This window comes from Cheilinus undulatus, linkage group 24 (genome assembly GCF_018320785.1).
Source record: "Cheilinus undulatus linkage group 24, ASM1832078v1, whole genome shotgun sequence".
Lineage (NCBI taxonomy): Eukaryota > Metazoa > Chordata > Actinopteri > Labriformes > Labridae > Cheilinus > Cheilinus undulatus.
In genome coordinates this window covers 881522-903209 of record NC_054888.1, presented here as the reverse complement: position 1 = coordinate 903209, position 21688 = coordinate 881522, and the positions used below count along the sequence as shown (strand labels likewise).

Genomic DNA, 21688 nt, shown 5'->3' with positions numbered 1-21688 from the left:
TGTCCTTTATGCAGTCACTAATTTCTTTTTTAATCTCCTTCACTATTGTTTCATTATTTAAGATGCCCACATTTAGCCTCCATAATGTATTCTTTGGTTCGTTATTTAAATGTATGGTCAAATAAATAGCGTTGTGGTCCGATACATCTGCTGTTCCAACTGAGCAGTCCTTCACTCTGTAACTATCAGAGATATTCACTAATAGGATGTCTATTGGAGAATGTACCTGATGTGTGGCTGAGTAGTGAGTGAAATCCCTATCATGTGGATGTAGGACTCTCCACACATCGATCAGGTCTGACTCTCTAATTAGTAAATAAAGATCTTTTGATCTATGGTGTTTTTTCCTGTTAGTGCGTGTCGTGTCCATATGATGATTGAGGCCTGTATTCCAATCCCCACCACAGATCAAAATCCCCTCACTTTCTGAATTAATCACATCAAATAAAGACGTAATAAGTTTTTTGTCACTTTCTGGAGGTATGTAAATATTTGCAAATGTAACTAAAATATTATTAATCCTCCCTACTATGATTATGAATCTGCCTTCTTTGTCACCCCTTTCCCTAATCAGTTCAAAGTTAACAGAGTTAGAGATCAAGGTAGCCACTCCTCTTTTACGGCTGTTCTTACATGTGCTAAAGTATGAATTAGAGAAACCAAACTTTTTTAACTTCTCGTGTTCTTGTTTTGACAAATGAGTTTCTTGTAAAAAAGTAACATGAGATTTATCCCTTTTCATTTTAGCCAAAACTTTGCTTCTCTTAACAGGATTACTCAGGCCATTCACGTTCAGAGATGTAATTTTTAAATTACGTGATCCCATCTAATTTAGAGTAGGCACAGAATGAGCTGACAGTCCCCCAAAATGAAAACTTAGCAAAAACTATATATGTAACATATGAACATAAGCATGAACATGACCATAGATAAATCTCCAAGTGTGGGGAGGAGGGAATTCCTCCTCCCTCAACTGTGACCCTGTTGGTGGGCCATGGGTTACGTCTCTCTTTAAGAGAGGGCCCGTTAATGAGTAAGGCTAAAGAGCACATAAGCAACTCAACCATACTACTAGTCCAACAAATCAGTTAACTAAACTTAGAACTAGCTCCCCCAGTTTCCCAGTAGTCACACATAAGCCAGGGAACCGAGTCTCTGCAATAATGATACTTATCCATTATTTATTTAGCCATCAAACAGCGAGCTGTGGTTGAGAAGATCCTCCAGGTCTAGTCGACTGGCTCCCTCCGGAACTCCTGGAGCCTCTCCTTCATGCTTAGAGCCCTTGTTGGTGTCTCTCTGTGACCGGCCGCTTTCTGCCATGAACCCATCTTTTCACGTAGCTGCTCCACCGGGTCGCTCTCTCCCTCTGCCGGCTCCGGGCCATCCACTCGAATGTCTCGCCGCCTTAATTCGCTCCAGGCCTCCCTCGAATTGGAGTAGGTGCGGGCTCCTGATTCCCAGTGGATCCGGATGCTTGTCATGGGTGTCTGGAAGCGGATCCCTCTTTCTTTTAGGGCTTTCTTCACCGTGTTATATTCCTTCCGCTTTTTAATCACTTCAGGGGCGTAGTCGTGGTCAAAATAAACAGTTTTGTTTTTTAGCTGTATTTTGCCCCTTTTCCAAGCCTCCTGGAGTACCAGCTCCTTCATCTTAAACTCTTGGAAATTAACAACAATAGCTCTGGGTGTAGCGTCAGGTCTCGGTTTCGGTCCAAGGGTCCGGTGGGCCCGTTGTATGCCAAGGTTCAACTCTTGTGGTAATGGCAGTGCTCCTCTCAGAAACTCCTCCGTGAATTTTGAAGCAGAGTTCCCTTCCTCACCTTCTGCAACTCCGAATATGCGGATATTTTTTCTCCTGAACCGGCTCTCTAGATCCAGCACTTTACGCTGTAGACTATTTTGCTGCTGCTGGAATTCAGCGAGTATGTCAGAGATATCCAGGGTGCTGCTCTCCACGCCAGCTATACGGCTCTCAGCCGTGTCCACTCGCTCGGACAGGCTCTGCATCCCCCGCCGCCATAGTTTGAGTTTTCCGTTGATTTCTTCGAGTTCTGACTTGAGCTCGGTCTTTAAGCCCCTTATCGCTTCAATAATCTCTAGCGTTAGCATAGTTGGCCACGTAGCTATTAGCTCTCGTCGTTGGAGTGAATTTCTCTTGGGTCTTGGGCATTTTTCTTCCTCTTATAATCCCCAGCTACGTTATTCCCACTCAAATATCTATCTCAAATTCAACTGTCTAGATTTCGAGTCACTTGGTGGGTAAAATACAACGCGTCTAAGGGGAGCTGCTCCGACGTGCGTCTACTCGCAACATTCCATCCTCTGCCTTAAGAGATGCCCTTTTTTATTGTATAAAACATTCCATCCTCTGCCTTTATATGCAGGTCAACGTAGGCCCTGTCCTCTTTCACTGTGAAGCCATGCTGTTGTATCTCATGTGAAAGTGTCCTGACATTGTTTTGCTTAAATCCAATCACCATTTAACTTCTTAACTATGGAATTTTCAAGGGCATTCCACCACTGTATCCTATTTTTAACCCTCTGTTAACCCGGGTATTCTCTCTCTGTCAGGCTGGTGTGTTTAACCTCTGTTAACCCGGGTATTCTCTCTCTATCAGGCTGGTGTGTTTAACCCTCTGTTAACCCGGGTATTCTCTCTCTATCAGGCTGGTGTGTTTAACCTCTGTTAACCCGGGTATTCTCTCTCTATCAGGCTGGTGTGTTTAACCCTCTGTTAACCCGGGTATTCTCTCTCTGTCAGGCTGGTGTGTTTAACCCTCTGTTAACCCGGGTATTCTCTCTCTATCAGGCTGGTGTGTTTAACCTCTGTTAACCCGGGTATTCTCTCTCTATCAGGCTGGTGTGTTTAACCCTCTGTTAACCCGGGTATTCTCTCTCTGTCAGGCTGGTGTGTTTAACCCTCTGTTAACCCGGGTATTCTCTCTCTGTCAGGCTGGTGTGTTTAACCCTCTGTTAACCCGGGTATTCTCTCTCTGTCAGGCTGGTGTGTTTAACCCTCTGTTAACCCGGGTATTCTCTCTCTGTCAGGCTGGTGTGTTTAACCCTCTGTTAACCCGGGTATTCTCTCTCTGTCAGGCTGGTGTGTTTAACCCTCTGTTAACCCGGGTATTCTCTCTCTGTCAGGCTGGTGTGTTTAACCCTCTGTTAACCCGGGTATTCTCTCTCTGTCAGGCTGGTATGTTTAACCCTCTGTTAACCCGGGTATTCTCTCTGTCAGGCTGGTGTGTTTAACCCTCTGTTAACCCGGGTATTCTCTCTATGTCAGGCTGGTGTGTTTAACCCTCTGTTAACCCGGGTATTCTCTCTCTGTCAGGCTGGTATGTTTAACCCTCTGTTAACCCGGGTATTCTCTCTCTGTCAGGCTGGTGTGTTTAACCCTCTGTTAACCCGGGTATTCTCTCTATGTCAGGCTGGTGTGTTTAACCCTCTGTTAACCCGGGTATTCTCTCTCTGTCAGGCTGGTGTACCGTCAGCTGTATCCATTGGCGATGGAGATTTGCCGTTACCTGAAAATTCCCGACTATCAGGGCGTCAGCAGAGTCCTCAAACACTGGGCGGCGTGTAAGGTAAGCTGTCTCTTTGTACACTAGTCATTGCTAAATCCAATTGGTGCATAGATCACAGGTTGATATAGTGGGCGTGTCCAGGTGCAGCAGAAGGACCTATCAGATGAAGCCATAGCCAGAGCAGTCTGTGTCAAAGTGGGAGACTCTCCAGGTGTTTCCTACTCGCACATCGCCGCCAAAGCCTATGACTGTGGACGCACGGAGCTCGCAATCAAGGTGAGGGCACACCCATAGTTCATTGCCTCGTTATGAATATTTTTAATAACGTCAATTAACTGTAATAATAATCAGTCATTTTAATTAATATGTAATCATTCATTTTTATTCATTCATTTTTTTGAATTCAAAATAAATTAAGCAATTTGATTATTATTTTTATTTTTACCGTTTTACTATTAGTATTATTATTATAAGTATTATAATAATAGGTATATTTACTATTAGTAGTATTTTTATTATTAGTAGTAGTAGTATTAGTTATAGCATTTTAATTAAGGCCTGAGCACCGAGTGGTGCGAGGACCTAATTGTTTTTGCTCGAGATGTGTAATTTTCTGTCATTGCATGGACTTTTGAGGTCCTTAACATATTCAAAAACGCAAGAAACTTTGCACGTACATCCAGTCTTGTGAAAATTTTGATATTTTTTGGGTCTCCAACATGAAAATTCAGAATTGCCTCAATAGCGCCCCCTAACAGTTTTCAAAGTTCAAGCTCCCTCCTTTGACTTTGTCGTAGATTCATCAAATTTTGTGTGCAGGTTCAGCTTGGGCAGATCTACAAAAAAGCCTCTTGGGCCCACACTCTATCTCCAACAGGAAATCCGCCATTTTGAATAAATTAGCGAAAATTGGGGTATTTTTGCCATGTTCCAGTTATTTGGGATTTTCTCATTAGTCGAAAGGCGTGGCTGTGGCGAGCCCTCAAATTTGCATATTTTTTAAAAAGAGTAAGTTGTTTATAACTCAGCCATGCATTGTCCAGTCTGACTCAAACTTCCTGGATTTATGGCCGGTCCATGTCTGCACACGTTCATGTGGTTATATTTTTTTCTGTCATAGCGCCACCTAGTGCTGATAGGGAGTATCAAGGCTAATAGCAGAAGCCGCTGATTAAAGTCCTTTGAAGATATTTACATGAAGTTTGTGTCAGGACAGCCTAGAGAAGTGGATTTATGTCTACAAAAATATGTGACTTTTCGCCAGAGGGTGTGGCCTCTACAGGGCGATATACAGTTGTGCTCATAAGTTTACATACCCCAGTTCTTAATACAGTGTGTTTCCCCCTTTAACATCAATGACAGCTTCAAGTCTTTTGTGGTAGTTGTGGATGAGGCTCTTTATTTCCTCAGATGGTAAAGCTGCCCATTCTTCTTGGCAAAAAGCCTCCAGTTCCTCTAAATTCTTGGGCTGTCTTGCATGGACTGCACGTTTGAGATCTCCCCAGAGTGGCTCAATGATATTGAGGTCAGGAGACTGAGATGGCCACTCCAGAACCTTCACTTTATTCTGCTGTAGCCAATGACAGGTCGACTTGGCCTTGTGTTTTGGATCGTCGTCATGTTGGAACGTCCAAGTACGTCCCATGCACAGCTTCTGGGCTGATGAGCGCAAATTTTCCTCCAGTATTTTCTGATAACATGCTGCATTCATCTTGCCATCAATTTTGACCAAGTTTCCTGTGCCTTTGTAGCTCACACATCCCCAAAACATCAGCGACCCACCTCTGTGTTTCACAGTTGGAATGGTGTACCTTTCATCATAGGCCTTGTTGACTCCTCTCCAAATGTAACGTTTATGGTTGTGGCCAAAAAGTTCAATTTTGGTTTCATCACTCCAAATGACTTTGTTCCAGAAGTTCTGAGGCTTGTCTCTGTGCTGTTTGGTATATTGTAAGTGGGATGCTTTGTGGCATTTGCGTAGAAATGGCTTTCTTCTGGCGACTCGACCATGCAGCCCATTTTTCTTCAAGTGCCTTCTTATTGTGCATCTTGAAATAGCCACAACACTTTTTTCCAGAGAGTCCTGTATTTCAGCTAAAGTTATTTGTGGATTTTTCTTTGCATTCCGAAGAATTTTCCTGGCTGTTGTGGCTGAAATGTTTGTTGGCCTACCTGACCGTGGTTTGGTTTCAACAGAGCCCCTCATTTTCCACTTCTTAATCAGAGTTTAAATACTGCTGATTGGCATCTTCATTTCATTGGATATCTTTTTATATCCCTTTCCTGTTTTATACAATTCAATTACCTTTTCCCACAGATTCTTTGACAATTCTTTTGCTTTCCCCATGACTCAGAATCCAGAAATGTCAGTGCAGCACTGGATGATAGATGCAAGGGTCTGTCAGGAGCCCAGAAACTCAGTGACCTTTCATACACACACACACTGATTACAAGCAAACAGATCACAGGAGAGGATGGTTACCTTTATTAGCCATTCAAACCCGTTTGTGTCAACTTGTGTGCATGTTATCAGGCCAAAATCTCCAGGGTACATAAACTTTTGATCAGGGTCATTTGGGTAGTTTCTGTTGTCATTATGATTTAAAAAGAGTAAACGCAGTTGTTTGACAATAATGGCTTCACCCAACCACTAACCATGAGTGAAAGAGAAGTTTTTGTGTCATCATTCATATTCTCTGAAAAATGGCCAAAAAATCACAAATTGTGCCAGGGTATGTAAACTTATGAGTACAACTGTACAAAAAAGTTGCTTTTTTGTCTCGCCATCCATTTTGAAACTGCCATAACTCTGGCGTACATTCTCGTATCTGAGACAAATTTCATGTGCTTGTTAACAGTCGCACCCAGAACACATTCATATTTGAAATTTTGAAAAATTGTGCAGCGCCACCCTCTGGGAACAGAAAGTCACTACTCCTGAATTTTTGCTTTATGATACCAACATAGTTGGTCAAATCATGCCGAAATTTGCTCAGGCAGTTTCCAAGGAGTTGACCTTACACTAAATTGACCTATGGCTAAGTCCCACCTGCAAACACGATGAGCCAATCACAGTGCGTATAACACTCCAATACACTCAGACATCAGCTGCCTGGACATCCATTGAAATGAATGGGAGAAAGTCAGTTTTCGTGCGGTTTTATGAGGTTTTTTAGAGATTTTAAGTTTAAAAATGGTCAAACAGTGTTTGTGGGGTACATGCGACTCCAACACAAGGTATCCCGAGAGTCTGGGTGTCGGAGTGTATTTTTTACCCTTTCCTAAGCCACATCTAAACCCAGAAAAGTGTCTTCTTGGGATAAAAGTGTTGCAGTAGACAACAACATCAAATCAACATGGATAAAATTAACATCTGTTCTAAGGTTAGCCAACATCGTATTTGAGGCAACATGTTGTGACTTTGCTGGAAAGAAATATAAAGTTATCTTTAACATCTCTAACGTTAGCTAAAGTTAGCCTAATGTTAGCTCCTAGCTGCGTTGTTCGTTGTGTCATGTTGTTTGTTGGGAGTTCGTTGGCATTTGTTTTTGTTTTGGTTTTTGTTCTTTGGTGATCGTGCATCACTGTTAGCTGTTGTGCAAAGGTCTCTAGTTAAACTAACGTTAACTTCTGGAGCTTAGCTTCGTTAACTTATCTGTAAAAGCCAAGATAACAAAGGTTGGCAAACGTTATGCTGAATGATTCAGTGTAAATACTGAAGCACCAAACTAACGGAGAGACACTCTTGGTAAAGATGGTAAAAAGGCCGTTATATTTTTGTCATATTATGAGCCAAAAACCTGAACTTCAGTGGCTCTTTGATGCTGATCCTCTATCTTGTGGTCTGAGATTGTGATGGCAATGAGATGCGGTTTATCACGTTTGCACTGGGACCTGTGAATTTTTTCTTTTAAATTTTTATCAACCTTTTTGACAATAAAATGATTAGTATATCCCTCCAATGCGTAGTTTAGACCCTTTTGGTGACTTCTAGATGATATGTGATCTTTCTGTCTCCAAAAATTATCAGTGGCCTCCTGTGAAATGTCTCCTACTGTGACAACTGCAATAGCGTCTGTCAGTGAATGTTCATTGTTTGTCCGAGTGAGTGGAGGGGGCGTGGTTTAGCCATAGGTCAATTGAAGGTCAAAGATCTGTCAAAAGGCGTGGCCATGCCAATTTTTTCTTTGCCATGCAACAGGAAGTAGAATTTTCAAGTTCTTAGGACACGTTAAGAGGAATGAAACTTGGCATAAAAATTCCCAGTGTCATTCTGAGATGATTGATATTCATTTTGTAGGTGGGCGTGGCCTATTGGCTCAATGGTGCCCCCTACAACCTTTCAAAAATTCAGCCCCCCCAGCTGATTTAATCTAGAATTTCAAACATGTGTGGGCAGATGTGTCATGTCAGGACGCACAAAAAGTCCTCTTGGACACATATCGTAAGTCAAACAGGAAGTCGGCCATTTTGAATTTTTTGGTAGAACGAGGCATATTTTAGGGGTCCTATTTGACAGAACTCGACCTAGGGCGTTCATCCAAACTACTTCATCTTTGGTGTAAAGCAAGGAGAGAGCTCTTAGGTCAAAAGTTATTTGGGAATTTCTCATTAGTCGAAAGGCGTGGCCATGGCGGCCCCTTAAACTGAAATGCTTCATGATGTGATAAAAGTGACTGAAGCTCACTAAAACATTTCCATTTATTACAAGATTGGCCAAATCCTGCTGAAATTAGCCCAGGGACATCCCTCAAGGTTGGTATTACTCAAATTTGAAGGTCAAGAGTCCTTACCTGAAATGGTGTGGCCTTGAGAATTTTTCATTCGCCATGTAACAGGAAGTAGAATTATCTAGAGCTTACAAAACTTATAAAGCCATGAAACTTGGCAGAAAAATACTCAGTAGCACAATGAGATGATTGATAGGATGAGTGTTAGGTGGGCGTGGCTTTTTGGCTCACTGGCGCCCGCTACAATTTTTTTTTGAAAATTCAGCCCCTGCAGCAGGTTTAACCTAGGATTTTGAAAATTCTTGAGCTTGTAAAGCATTGTAAGATCTACAAAAAAGCCTCTTGGACCCATTCCATAAAACAAACAGAAAGTCCACCATTTTGATTTTTGCGGTCAAAATTCAACATATGGCAGACGTCACAACTTTCAAAATTCCTCTTGGGAAATTCATCCAAACAACTTCGATTTAAGGATATTGTAAGAGGACATGTCATAGTTGATAATTTTATTGGAACTTTTTCATTACTCAAAGGGGTGTGGCCATGGTAAATTGTTCTCCACCATGAAAAGGAAGTAGAATTATCCTAGGCTTAGAAAACTTGTGGAGTCGTGAAACCTGGCAACAAAAATTCACAGTGGGAAGCTCAGATGACTGCTCTTTGTGTTTTGGGTGGGAATGGAATATTGAATCATTGGCGCCCCCTACAATATTTCAAAAAGTCAGCCCCCCCAGTGCATATTACCTAGGCGTTTGAAAATGCTTAAGCTATCATCTCAGGACCTTTAAAGAAGCTTCTTGGACCCACATTGTAAACAAAGGCAAGTCTATTTTTGTCATTTTTCATGTTGAAATGTTCAAACTTTGGTCCTCTCTAAGTGGAACCAAAATTAAAGCTATGCTGCCATCTTTTGATGATACACAGTATTGCAACACAATTAAGGACACAGCAACAGCAACCAACACATTACAAAGCTGACTTCTATTTATCCATGAATATAAGGTAAACTGCCAAATTGAGATGAGATATAAAAGCACTGAATAAAATGATGAAACAGACTTGAACACATATGTACCTCTGTATTTTATGCATCTGTATCTGTTTATTTTACAAATCTGTCACCATAGCAAAACATTAAAATTCATGAAAAGAAAGAAGGTGGAGGTAACTAAAGGAATGGAAAACATATATTCAAAAATGAATGATTTAGATAGAGCAACAGTCTGGATATAAAACAATTAGGTTTCTTATAAAGAATTTGTATGCATAATCTTTTAGACTGTGATCAAAAGTTTCATGTATGCAGAGACAACTCTGCATCCCGTGTTTCAATCTTGTCATCATGTCAATCCGTACCCTCTTTTTACATCTACAGGATTGTTAAAGTTAAAATGAAGGTCAAAACCTTCAGTAAACCACCAGATGGCAGCAAAGACCACATTTTTGTAGCTGTGCCTGATGCTGTGAAGGGTCAAAATGATGGGACGACATTGGATTATCCCTTTACAAGTGGATTTATTTGACTGGGACAACCCTTAATAACAAAAAACATATAAATATATAAAAATTTAGGATGAAATGTATTGTTCTGATTATCAAATGCGATTGTTGCTTGGTCTGGTTGTCTGCTGTTTACTCCTTGAGTTTTGATCATAGAGTGACAACAAGGATACTGTTGGAATCTGAGGAGTCTCGGCTTGTGTCGCAGGAATGAAATATAAAATACTGAGGGTGCTGGATTGGCAGTAAAGTACTGTTTGTATCTGTCTGTTTATCCATAAATACATGGTAAAAAAATCTGAGGGGAGATATCAAAGCATTGAAGATAATAATGAAACAAACGTGTACACATCCTTATCTCTGTATTTTCTCCTCTATCTTCCACACTGATGATTGCAACAATCTGAGAACAGTTAATGCTTTCAGCCACTCAGTCATTTTTCTCCTGTGGAGTGAGCGTGAACTAGAGGGAGAGGGAGTGAGGCTGCAAGCGTGCAAAAGAGAAAGAGAGAGAGAGCAACTGAGCCGAGCAGAGCAGACAGAGGAGCTGTGAGCTGACAATCCAGAGATTTGTTCATTTGTTGGAGCTGCATTCAAAATTTTCAGGGCTCATACCTCACGCTCATTTGGTTTTACTGCCAAAGTAATGGCAAGCTCTGGAAATGAATGAGGGGGATCACCTTCTGTTTCTGTGAAACTGTGAGTGTTGCAAACCCACAAACCCCATGGGGCAGCACGCTCTGTTGCTGACACTCTATGGTTGCCATACACCCGTGGTCACAACACATCCCAACGTGCAACGGGTTGCGAGGGCCCGTCATTGCTGCTTGCAGCTTTGATTATTATTGGTAGTATTTTTATTATAAGTATTATTATTATTAATTGTAGTACTATTATTATTAGTATTATTGATAGTAGTGTTTTTGTTAGTATTAGTAGTAGTAGTACTTTTTATTAATAATATTAGTATTACTTTTATTATTACTGTTAGTATTAGTAGTATTGTTATTATTAATATTATAAGTAGTATTTTTATTATTAATATTAGTAGTATTGTTATTATTAATATTAAACGTAGTATTTGTATTGGTATTAGTAGTACCATTAATTATTGTTTTTCTTCTTCATGTCTTTATCTTCAGCTCCTGGACTTTGAGGCTCGTTCAGGTGAACAGGTTCCGTTGCTGTTGAAGATGAAGAGGAGTCAGCTTGCCCTCAGTAAAGCTGTTGAAAGTGGAGACACGGATCTAGGTGAACCCTCTTAGCTTTCCCCCTCACCTGTCAGTCAGGTAGATGTCACACTCATTTTAACTGTGTTTGTAGTTTACACGGTGGTGACGTACCTGAAGAATGAGATGAACCGAGGAGATTTCTTCTTGACACTGAGGAACCAACCAGTTGCTCTAAGCCTCTACAGACAGGTGAGACAGAAAAACAAGATACCAGACAGGTGAGACAGAAAAACAAGATACCAGAAAGGTGAGACAGAAAAACAAGATACCAGGCGGGGGAGATAGAAAAACAAAATACCAGACAGGTGAGACAGAAAAACAAGATACCAGACAGGTGAGACAGAAAAACAAGATACCAGGTGGGGGAGATAGAAAAACAAGATAAACAGACAGGTGAGACGGAAAAACGAGATACCAGACAGGTGAGACAGAAAAACAAGATACCAGACAGGTGAGACAGAAAAACAAGATACCAGAAAGGTGAGACAGAAAAACAAGATACCAGGCGGGGGAGATAGAAAAACAAAATACCAGACAGGTGAGACAGAAAAACAAGATACCAGAAAGGTGAGACAGAAAAACAAGATACCAGGCGGGGGAGATAGAAAAACAAGATAAACAGACAGGTGAGACGGAAAAACGAGATACCAGACAGGTGAGACAGAAAAACAAGATACCAGACAGGTGAGACAGAAAAACAAGATACCAGAAAGGTGAGACAGAAAAACAAGATACCAGGCGGGGGAGATAGAAAAACAAAATACCAGACAGGTGAGACAGAAAAACAAGATACCAGAAAGGTGAGACAGAAAAACAAGATACCAGGCGGGGGAGATAGAAAAACAAGATAAACAGACAGGTGAGACGGAAAAACAAGATACCAGAAAGGTGAGACAGAAAAACAAGATACCAGGCGGGGGAGATAGAAAAACAAAATACCAGACAGGTGAGACAGAAAAACAAGATACCAGAAAGGTGAGACAGAAAAACAAGATACCAGGCGGGGGAGATAGAAAAACAAGATAAACAGACAGGTGAGACGGAAAAACGAGATACCAGAGAGGTGAGACTGAAAAACAATATACCAAAGAGCTGAGACAGGAAAACAAGATACCAGACAGGTGAGACAGAAAAACAAGATATCAGACCGGTGAGACTGAAAAACTAGATATCAGACAGGTGAGACTGAAAAAGAAGATACCAGACAGGTGAGAAAGAAAAACAAGATATCAGACAGGTGAGACTGAAAAAGAAGATACCAGACAGGTGAGACAGAAAAACTAGATATCAGACAGGGGAGACAGGAAACAACATACCAGACAGGTGAGACAGAAAACAAGATATCAGACAGGTGAGACTGAAAAAGAAGATACCAGACAGGTGAGAAAGAAAAACAAGATATCAGACAGGTGAGACTGAAAAAGAAGATACCAGACAGGTGAGACAGAAAAACAAGATATCAGACAGGGGAGACAGGAAACAACATACCAGACAGGTGAGACTGAAAACAAGATATCAGACAGGTGAGACTGAAAAAGAAGATACCAGACAGGTGAGAAAGAAAAACAAGATATCAGACAGGTGAGACTGAAAAAGAAGATACCAGACAGGTGAGACAGAAAAACTAGATATCAGACAGGGGAGACAGGAAACAACATACCAGACAGGTGAGACAGAAAAACAAGATACCAGACAGGTGAGACTGAAAAACTCGATATCAGACAGGTGAGACAGGAAACAACATACCAGACAGGTGAGACAGAAAACAAGATATCAGACAGATGAGACTGAAAAAGAAGATACCAGACAGGTGAGACAGAAAAACTAGATATCAGACAGGGGAGACAGGAAAACAAGATACCAGACAGGTGAGACAGGAAACAACATACCAGAAAGGTGAGACAGAAAAACAAGATACCAGACAGGTGAGACTGAAAAACTAGATATCAGACAGGTGTTCTTTCATGGTTCTCTGTGCTGCCAGTTCTGTAAACTGCAGGAACAGGACACACTGAAGGATCTCTACAATCAGGATGATGATCACCAAGAACTTGCCAACTACTATGTTACTGCCAGCTACAGAGAAAAGGTAACGGCACGCCCACCGTCACACCTGGCTGTTACCATGGCGATACAAGGTGTACAAAACATGTTGGCTAACAGAGCAGACTCAGACTAATACTTATAATAATAATAATAATGATAATAAAAAATGGACAAGCAGTCCTTCCTGTCTGTAAATGACTGTTACCTGTTGGGTAAATGTGGGTCATGGGGGGGGTTGGTCTGTGACATCATCATTTTTATAACCATAACCTCTCTCTTCCTGTCTGTGTTCAGAGGTTAGACAGCCGACTGTCTCTGCTGCAGTCAGCAGTCGATGAGTACAACAAGGCCAAGAACGAGTTCTCTGCAAAGGTAAGAATATTAACCAATCAGAGCTGACCACAGGTAGACCAATCAGAGCTGACCGCAGGTAGATGTGTCAGAGCTGACCACAGGTAGACCAATCAGAGCTGACCACAGGTAGATGTGTCAGAGCTGATCACAGGTAGACCAATCACAGCTGACCACAGGTAGACCAATCAGAACTACAGGAAGTTTTCTGATACCTGTATTTGTGTTCCCAGGTAACAGAGGAGGAGATGCGTCTCCTACGTTTCCAAAGGAAACTGGATGATGAGAAAGGGGCGGGGCTTCTAGGACTGTCTCTACAGGTATATAAGGGGTGTGGCTTATTTTCTGTTGTCTTTGTGATGTCACTGGTTTCTCTCTGATGTTGCCGTTGTCCTTGATATGTCACTTCCTGTGTCATTAGGCCACCATGGAGGCGTTGTTAGCTCTGGGCTTGAACAAACAGGCTGAACAGCTCTACAGAGACTTCAGAGTACCTGACAAAAGGTGAGCCTGGGCTGATGTCACTGCACCCTCTGTGCTCTGATTGGTCAAATATTTGAACCTTTTTAAAAATTTGTTTGTTCCATCTCTGTTTCTCCTGTCCATCTTTGTCTCACCTGTCCATCTGTGTCACCTGTCCATCTCTGTTTCACCTTTCCATCTCTGTCTCAGCTTTCCATCTCTGTCTCACCTGTCCATCTCTGTCTCACCTGTCCGTCTCTGTCTCACCTGTCCATCTCTGTCTCACCTGTCCGTCTCTGTCTCACCTGTCCATCTCTGTCTCACCTGTCCGTCTCTGTCTCACCTGTCTATCTCTGTCTCATCTGTCCGTCTCTGTCTCACCTGCCCATGTCTGTCTCACCTGTCTATCTCTGTCTCACCTTTCCATCTCTGTCTCACCTGTCCGTCTCTGTCTCACCTGTCTATCTCTGTCTCATCTGTCCGTCTCTGTCTCACCTGCACATGTCTGTCTCACCTGTCTATCTCTGTCTCACCTTTCCATCTCTGTCTCACCTGTCCGTCTCTGTCTCACCTGTCCGTCTGTCTCACCTGTCCCTCTCTGTCTCACCTGTCCATGTCTGTCTCACCTGTCCGTCTCTGTCTCACCTGTCCATCTCTGTCTCACTTCTCCGTCTCTGTCTCACCTGTCCATCTGTGTCACCTGTCAATCTGTCTCACCTGTCCATCTCTGTCTCACCTGTCCATGTCTGTCTCACCTGTCCGTCTCTGTCTCACCTGTCCGTCTCTGTCTCACCTGTCCATGTCTGTCTCACCTGTCCGTCTCTGTCTCACCTGTCCGTCTCTGTCTCACTTGTCCATCTCTGTCTCACCTGTCCGTCTCTGTCTCACTTGTCCGTCTCTGTCTCACCTGTCCGTGTCTGTCTCACCTGTCCATCTCTGTCTCACCTGCCTGTCTCTGTCTCACCTTTCCCTCTCTGTCTCACCTGTCCATCTCTTTCTCACGTGTCCATGTCTTTCTCACCTGTCCATCTGTGTCACCTGTCCATCTCTGCCTCACCTGTTCATGTCTGTCTCACCTGTCCGTCTTTGTCTCACCTGTCCATCAGTGTTACATGTCCATGTCTGTCTCACCTGTCCTTCTCCATCTCACCTGTCCATCTCTGTCTCACCTGTCCATGTCTGTCTCACCTGTCCGTCTCTGTCTCACCTGTCCGTCTCTGTCTCATCTGTCCATCTATGTCTCACCTGTCCATCTCTGTCTCACTTGTCCGTCTCTGTCTCACCTGTCCATGTCTGTCTCACCTGTCCCTCTCGGTCTCATCTGTCCATCTGTGTCACCTGTCCATCTCTGTTTCACCTTTCCATCTCTGTCTCAGCTGTCCGTCTCTGTCTCACCTGTCCATCTCTGTCTCACCTTTCTGTCTCTGTCTCACCTTTCCATCTCTGTCTCACCTGTCCGTCTCTGTCTCACCTGTCCGTCTCTGTCTCACCTGTCCATGTCTGTCTCACCTGTCCATCTGTGTCACCTGTCCATCTCTGTCTCACCTGTCCGTCTCTGTCTCACCTGTCCATGTCTGTCTCACCTGTCCCTCTCGGTCTCATCTGTCCATCTGTGTCACCTGTCCATCTCTGTTTCACCTTTCCATCTCTGTCTCAGCTGTCCGTCTCTGTCTCACCTGTCCATCTCTGTCTCACCTTTCTGTCTCTGTCTCACCTTTCCATCTCTGTCTCACCTGTCCGTCTCTGTCTCACCTGTCCGTCTCTGTCTCACTTGTCCGTCTCTGTCTCACCTGTCCGTGTCTGTCTCACCTGTCCATCTCTGTCTCACCTGCCTGTCTCTGTCTCACCTGTCCCTCTCTGTCTCACCTGTCCATGTCTGTCTCACCTGTCCATGTCTGTCTCACCTGTCCATCTGTGTCACCTGTCCATCTCTGTCTCACCTGTCCGTGTCTGTCTCACCTGTCCGTCTTTGTCTCACCTGTCCATCAGTGTTACATGTCCATGTCTGTCTCACCTGTCCTTCTCCATCTCACCTGTCCATCTCTGTCTCACCTGTCCATCTCTGTCTCACCTGTCTGTCTCTGTCTCACCTGTCCATGTCTGTCTCACCTGTCCGTCTCTGTCTCACCTGTCCGTCTCTGTCTCATCTGTCCATCTATGTCTCACCTGTCCATCTCTGTCTCACTTGTCCGTCTCTGTCTCACCTGTCCATGTCTGTCTCACCTGTCCCTCTCGGTCTCATCTGTCCATCTGTGTCACCTGTCCATCTCTGTTTCACCTTTCCATCTCTGTCTCAGCTGTCCGTCTCTGTCTCACCTGTCCATCTCTGTCTCACCTTTCTGTCTCTGTCTCACCTTTCCATCTCTGTCTCACCTGTCCGTCTCTGTCTCACCTGTCCATCTCTGTCTCACCTGTACGTCTCTGTCTCACCTGTCCATCTCTGTCTCACCTGTCCGTCTCTGTCTCACTTGTCCATGTCTGTCTCACCTGTCTGTCTCTGTCTCACCTGTCCATCTCTGTCTCACCTGTAGATGTCTGTCTCACCTGTCCATGTCTATCTCACCTGTCCATGTCTGTGTCACCTGTCCATCTCTGTGTCACCTGTCCATCTCTGTCTCACCTGTCTGTCTCTGTCTCACCTGTCCCTCTCTGTCTCACCTTTCCATGTCTTTCTCACCTGTCCGTCTCTGTCTCACCTGTCCGTCTCTGTCTCACCTGTCTGTCTCTGTCTCACCTGTCCATGTCTGTCTCACCTGTCCATCTGTCTCACCTGTCCATCTGTGTCACTTGTCCATCTCTGTCTCACCTGTTCATGTCTGTCTCACCTGTCCGTCTTTGTCTCACCTGTCCATCAGTCTTATCTGTCCATGTCTGTCTCACCTGTCCATGTCTGTCTCACCTTTCCATCTCTGTCTCACCTGTCCATCTCTGTCTCACCTGTCTATCTTTGTCTCACCTTTCCATGTCTGTCTCACTTGTCCGTCTCTGTCTCACCTTTCCATCTCTGTCTCACCTTTCCATGTCTGTCTCACCTGTCCATCTATGTCTCACCTGTCCATCTATGTCTCACTTGTCCGTCTCTGTCTCACCTGTCCATGTCTGTCTCACCTGTCCCTCTCGGTCTCACCTGTCCATCTCTGTCTCACCTGTCCATGTCTGTCTCACCTTTCTGACTCTGTCTCACCTGTCCATGTCTGTCTCACCTGTCCATGTCTGTCTCACCTGTCTGTCTCTGACTCACCTGTCCATGTCTGTCTCACCTGTCCGTCTCTGTCCCCCCTTTCATTTCTGTCTCAGCTGTCCATGTCTGTCTCACCTATCCGTCTCTGTCTCACCTTTCCATCTCTGTCTCACCTTTCCATGTCTGTCTCGCCTGTACATCTCGGTCTCACCTTTCCGTCTCTGTCTCACCTGTCTATCTCTGTCTCACCTTTCCATGTCTGTCTCACTTGTCCGTCTCTGTCTCACCTTTCCATGTCTGTCTCACCTGTACGTCTCTCTCACCTTTCCATGTCTGTCTCGCCTGTACGTCTCAGTCTCACCTTTCCGTCTCTCTCACCTTTCCGTCTCTGTCTCACCTGTCCATGTGTGTCTCACCTGTCCATGTGTGTCTCACCTGTCCATCTCTGTCTCACCTTTCCATCTCTGTCTCACCTGTCCGTCTCTGTCACACCTTTCCATCTCTGTCTCACCTGTCCATGTCTCTCTCACCTGTCTGTCTCCGTCTCACCTGTCCGTCTCTGTCTCACCTTTCCATGTCTGTCTCACCTGTACGTCTCTGTCTCACCTTTCCATCTCTGTCTCACCTTTCCGTCTCTGTCTCACCTGTCCATGTGTGTCTCACCTTCTTGTCTCTGTCTCACCTGTCCATCTCTGTCTCACCTTTCCGTCTCTGTCTCACCTGTCCATCTCTGTCTCACCTGTCCGTCTCCGTCTCACCTGTCCTTCTCCATCTCACCTGTCCATGTCTGCCTTGCCTGTCCGTCCCTGTCTCACCTGTCCATCTCTGTCTCACCTGTCCATATTTGTCTCACCTGTCCGTCTCTGTCTCATATGTCCATGTCTGTCTCACCCGTCTGTCTCTGTCTCACCTGTCCATCTCTGTCTCACCTGTCCGTCTCTGTCTCACCTTTCCATGTCTGTCTCAGCTGTCCATGTTTGTCTCACCTGTCAGTCTCTGTCTTACCTGTCCATGTCTGTCTCACCTGTCCATGTCTGTCTCACCTGTCCATCTCTGTCTCACCTTTTCATCTCTGTCTCACCTGTCCATCTATGTCTCACCTGTCCATCTCTGTCTCACTTGTCCGTCTCTGTCTCACCTGTCCATGTCTGTCTCACCTGTCCCTCTCGGTCTCACCTGTCCATCTCTGTCTCACCTGTCCATGTCTGTCTCACCTTTCTGTCTCTGTCTCACCTGTCCATGTCTGTCTCACCTGTCCATGTCTGTCTCACCTGTCTGTCTCTGACTCACCTTTCCATCTCTGTCTCACCTGTCCGTCTCTGTCCCCCCTTTCATTTCTGTCTCAGCTGTCCATGTCTGTCTCACCTATCCGTCTCTGTCTCACCTTTCCATGTCTGTCTCGCCTGTACGTCTCGGTCTCACCTTTCCGTCTCTGTCTCACCTGTCTATCTCTGTCTCACCTTTCCATGTCTGTCTCACTTGTCCGTCTCTGTCTCACCTTTCCATGTCTGTCTCACCTTTCCATCTCTGTCTCACCTTTCCATCTCTGTCTCACCTGTCCATGTCTGTCTCACCTGTCTGTCTCCGTCTCACCTGTCCGTCTCTGTCTCACCTTTCCATGTCTGTCTCACCTGTCCGTCTCTGTCTCACCTTTCCATCTCTGTCTCACCTTTCCGTCTCTGTCTCACCTGTCCATGTGTGTCTCACCTGTCCGTCTCTGTCTCACCTGTCCGTCTCTGTCTCACCTTTCCATGTCTGTCTCACTTGTACGTCTCTGTCTCACCTGTCCATGTCTTTCTCACCTTTCTGTCTCTGTCTCACCTGTCCATCTCTGTCTCACCTTTCCGTCTCTGTCTCACCTGTCCATCTCTGTCTCACCTGTCCGTCTCCGTCTCACCTGTCCTTCTCCGTCTCACCTGTCCATGTCTGCCTTGCCTGTCCATCCCTGTCTCACCTGTCCATCTCTGTCTCACCTTTCCATATTTGTCTCACCTGTCCGTCTCTGCCTCATCTGTCCATGTCTGTCTCACCTGTCTGTCTCTGTCTCACCTGTCCATCTCTGTCTCACCTCTCCGTCTCTGTTTCACCTTTCCATGTCTGTCTCAGCTGTCCATGTTTGTCTCACCTGTCAGTCTCTGTCTCACCTGTCCATGTCTGTCTCACCTGTCCATGTCTGTCTCACCTGTCTGTCTCTGTCTCACCTGTCCATATCTGTCTCACCTGTCAGTCTCTGTCTCACTTGTCTATCTCTGTCTAACCTTACCATGTCTGTGTCACCTGTCCGTCTCTGTCTCACCTTTCCGTCTCTGTCTCACCTGCCTATCTCTGTCTCACCTTTCCATGTCTGTCTCACTTGTCCGTCTCTGTCTCACCTTTCCATCTCTGTCTCACCTTTCCATGTCTGTCTCACCTGTACGTCTCTGTCTCACCTTTCCATCTCTGTCTCACCTTTCCATCTCTTTCTCACCTGTCCATGTCTGTCTCACCTGTCCGTCTCTGTCTCACCTTTTCATCTCTGTCTCACCTGTCCGTCTCTGTCTCACCTTTTCATCTCTGTCTCACCTTTCCATGTCTGTCTCACCTTTCCGTCTCTGTCTCACCTGTCCATCTCTGTCTCACCTGTCCATGTCTGTCCCACCTATTTGTCTCTGTCTCACCTGTCTCATGTTTTTAGGTATTGGTGGTTGAAGCTGAAGTCTCTGGCAGAGAAAGAGGAGTGGGAGGAGTTAGAAAAGTTCTCAAAGAGCAAGAAGTCTCCCATTGGCTACCTGGTAAGACAATCCCATAATCAATAATCAACGGTTGATGGTTGCTCATCAAATGTTCAAACTATGAGCTCTGTGATTGGATATTAAATCTGTTTCCCATGATTTTTTGCGTCTCCAGGCATTTGTTGAAGTCTGCATGAAGAGGAACAACAAGTACGAGGCCAAGAAGTACGTTACCAAGGTAACGCCAGAGCAAAAGGTCAAAGCTCACCTAGCCATCAGGTAAGACGCTGTCATGACAAGGACATCATAAGTCTAACTGGCCCCTCCCCCACAGTGATCTTGATTACCTGTTTTTACCTTTTACCTGTGACATCATCGGTCTAACTGGCCCCTCCCCCACAGTGACCTGGAGGGGGCAGCAGATGCTGCAATAGAACGGAAGAATGAGGCAGAGATGGGGGCAGTGCTCTCCAGATGCTCCACCTCTGACCGCCTGTTGGTTGACAAGCTGAACCGTGCCAGAGCAACCATTGCCAAGAAGTGAGCTGAAGTCACTTCCTGCCAGAGCTGTTACCATGGAAACAAGGATCAGCTGATGATTGATAGCTCCATCCCCTTAATTCCCAGTTCTTGACTGTCCAAAATCAATCCATAATTTCTGTGCAGTAAAACACCACTCTACACTACATAGTCCACTATGTAGTCCACTATGTAGTCCACCATGTAGTCAGCTATGTAGTCTGCTATGTAGTCCACCATGTAGTCAGCTATGTAGTCTGCTATGTAGTCCACTATGTAGTCTGCTATGTAGTCCACTATGTAGTCTGCTATGTAGTCCACTATGTAGTCTGCTATGTAGTCCGCTATGTAGTCCACTATGTAGTCAGCTATATAGTCCGCTATGTAGTCAGCTATGTAGTCTGCTATGTAGTCCACTATGTAGTCTGCTATGTAGTCCACTATACATAGTGGACTACATAGTGGACTCTATAGCTTCATAGTTTACGTCAGATCACTTCCTGCCTTGCTGCTTCACAATAAAAGCCTTTCACCCCATGGCTGACTTTTTTTATTTTATTTATTATTTTTTGGTTAAGTTCAAATATGTCCTGTTTCCATGGAGATGGTCAGACACACAGCAAGCCACTCAGGAAGCAGCAATCTTTGCTTTTATTCTGCAAGGACAATTGAAAAGACAGGACACACGGGGAGAGAGAGGGGGAACAACCGGGGAGGATCACATGACTAGAGCACCATGAACTTTTTTTTTTTTAACACTTTATTCCATTTCACCAAATGAACAACAAATATGGCATTGAACAAGACAATCAAAATACAGAACCAGACAGACAAGCCAAAAGTAGTAAACAGGTAAACCAACAAATAAAATAAAACAAAACATAAAGACAAAAAACAACAACAACAAAAAAACAGGTTTAGAGGTTTTCTGACAGCTTGAGATCATCTACCGGGGTATAAAGTTTTACAGCGTTTGTCGTCTTTATTGCTTTCAAAGATGAGAAGTAATGACAGAGCTCTTCAAGAAATACAGAAAACAGAGGTCGGGTTTTGAAAAATCGACTCTTGTGTATGAAATACTTCCCAAGAATAATAAATGTATTCTTTGTCATTTCATGTACTGCATTTTTCATAAACACACCAAAGATTACATTGTCTCTGATGAAATCAGACAGATGTTCAAATTTAGGAGATAACCAATAATGAAAGTCTTCCCAGAAAGCTTCAGAGAACTTACAGTCATAGAACAAGTGTGCTGTTGTCTCAATGTCCTCGTCACAAAAGGAGCAGTTGTTATGAACCAGTCCAAAACAATGTCTAAGAAACTCTCCTGAGGGATATACATCGTTAATAATTTTGAAATGTACTTCCTTTGCTTTTGGTATTATTGGATATTTAAAAAATTTGGATCTTACACTCTTATCTTC

General features: G+C 44.2%; 1 protein-coding gene across 1 annotated transcript in view; it reads left to right on the top strand.

Moving 5' to 3' along the window:
- Window positions 1-20798, top strand: part of vps16 (VPS16 core subunit of CORVET and HOPS complexes) — a 43517-nt gene extending 22719 nt beyond the window's left edge. The window contains exons 7-17 of the mRNA XM_041782354.1: window positions 3481-3589; window positions 3671-3805; window positions 10902-11010; window positions 11083-11180; window positions 12976-13080; window positions 13332-13409; window positions 13622-13708; window positions 13810-13892; window positions 19706-19802; window positions 19918-20021; window positions 20145-20798. Of these exons, the coding sequence (XP_041638288.1) occupies window positions 3481-3589; window positions 3671-3805; window positions 10902-11010; window positions 11083-11180; window positions 12976-13080; window positions 13332-13409; window positions 13622-13708; window positions 13810-13892; window positions 19706-19802; window positions 19918-20021; window positions 20145-20286 (1147 nt within the window). The 3' untranslated portion in view covers window positions 20287-20798. The remainder of the gene's footprint in view (window positions 1-3480; window positions 3590-3670; window positions 3806-10901; window positions 11011-11082; window positions 11181-12975; window positions 13081-13331; window positions 13410-13621; window positions 13709-13809; window positions 13893-19705; window positions 19803-19917; window positions 20022-20144) is intronic.
- The last annotated feature ends 890 nt before the right edge of the window (window positions 20799-21688 follow it).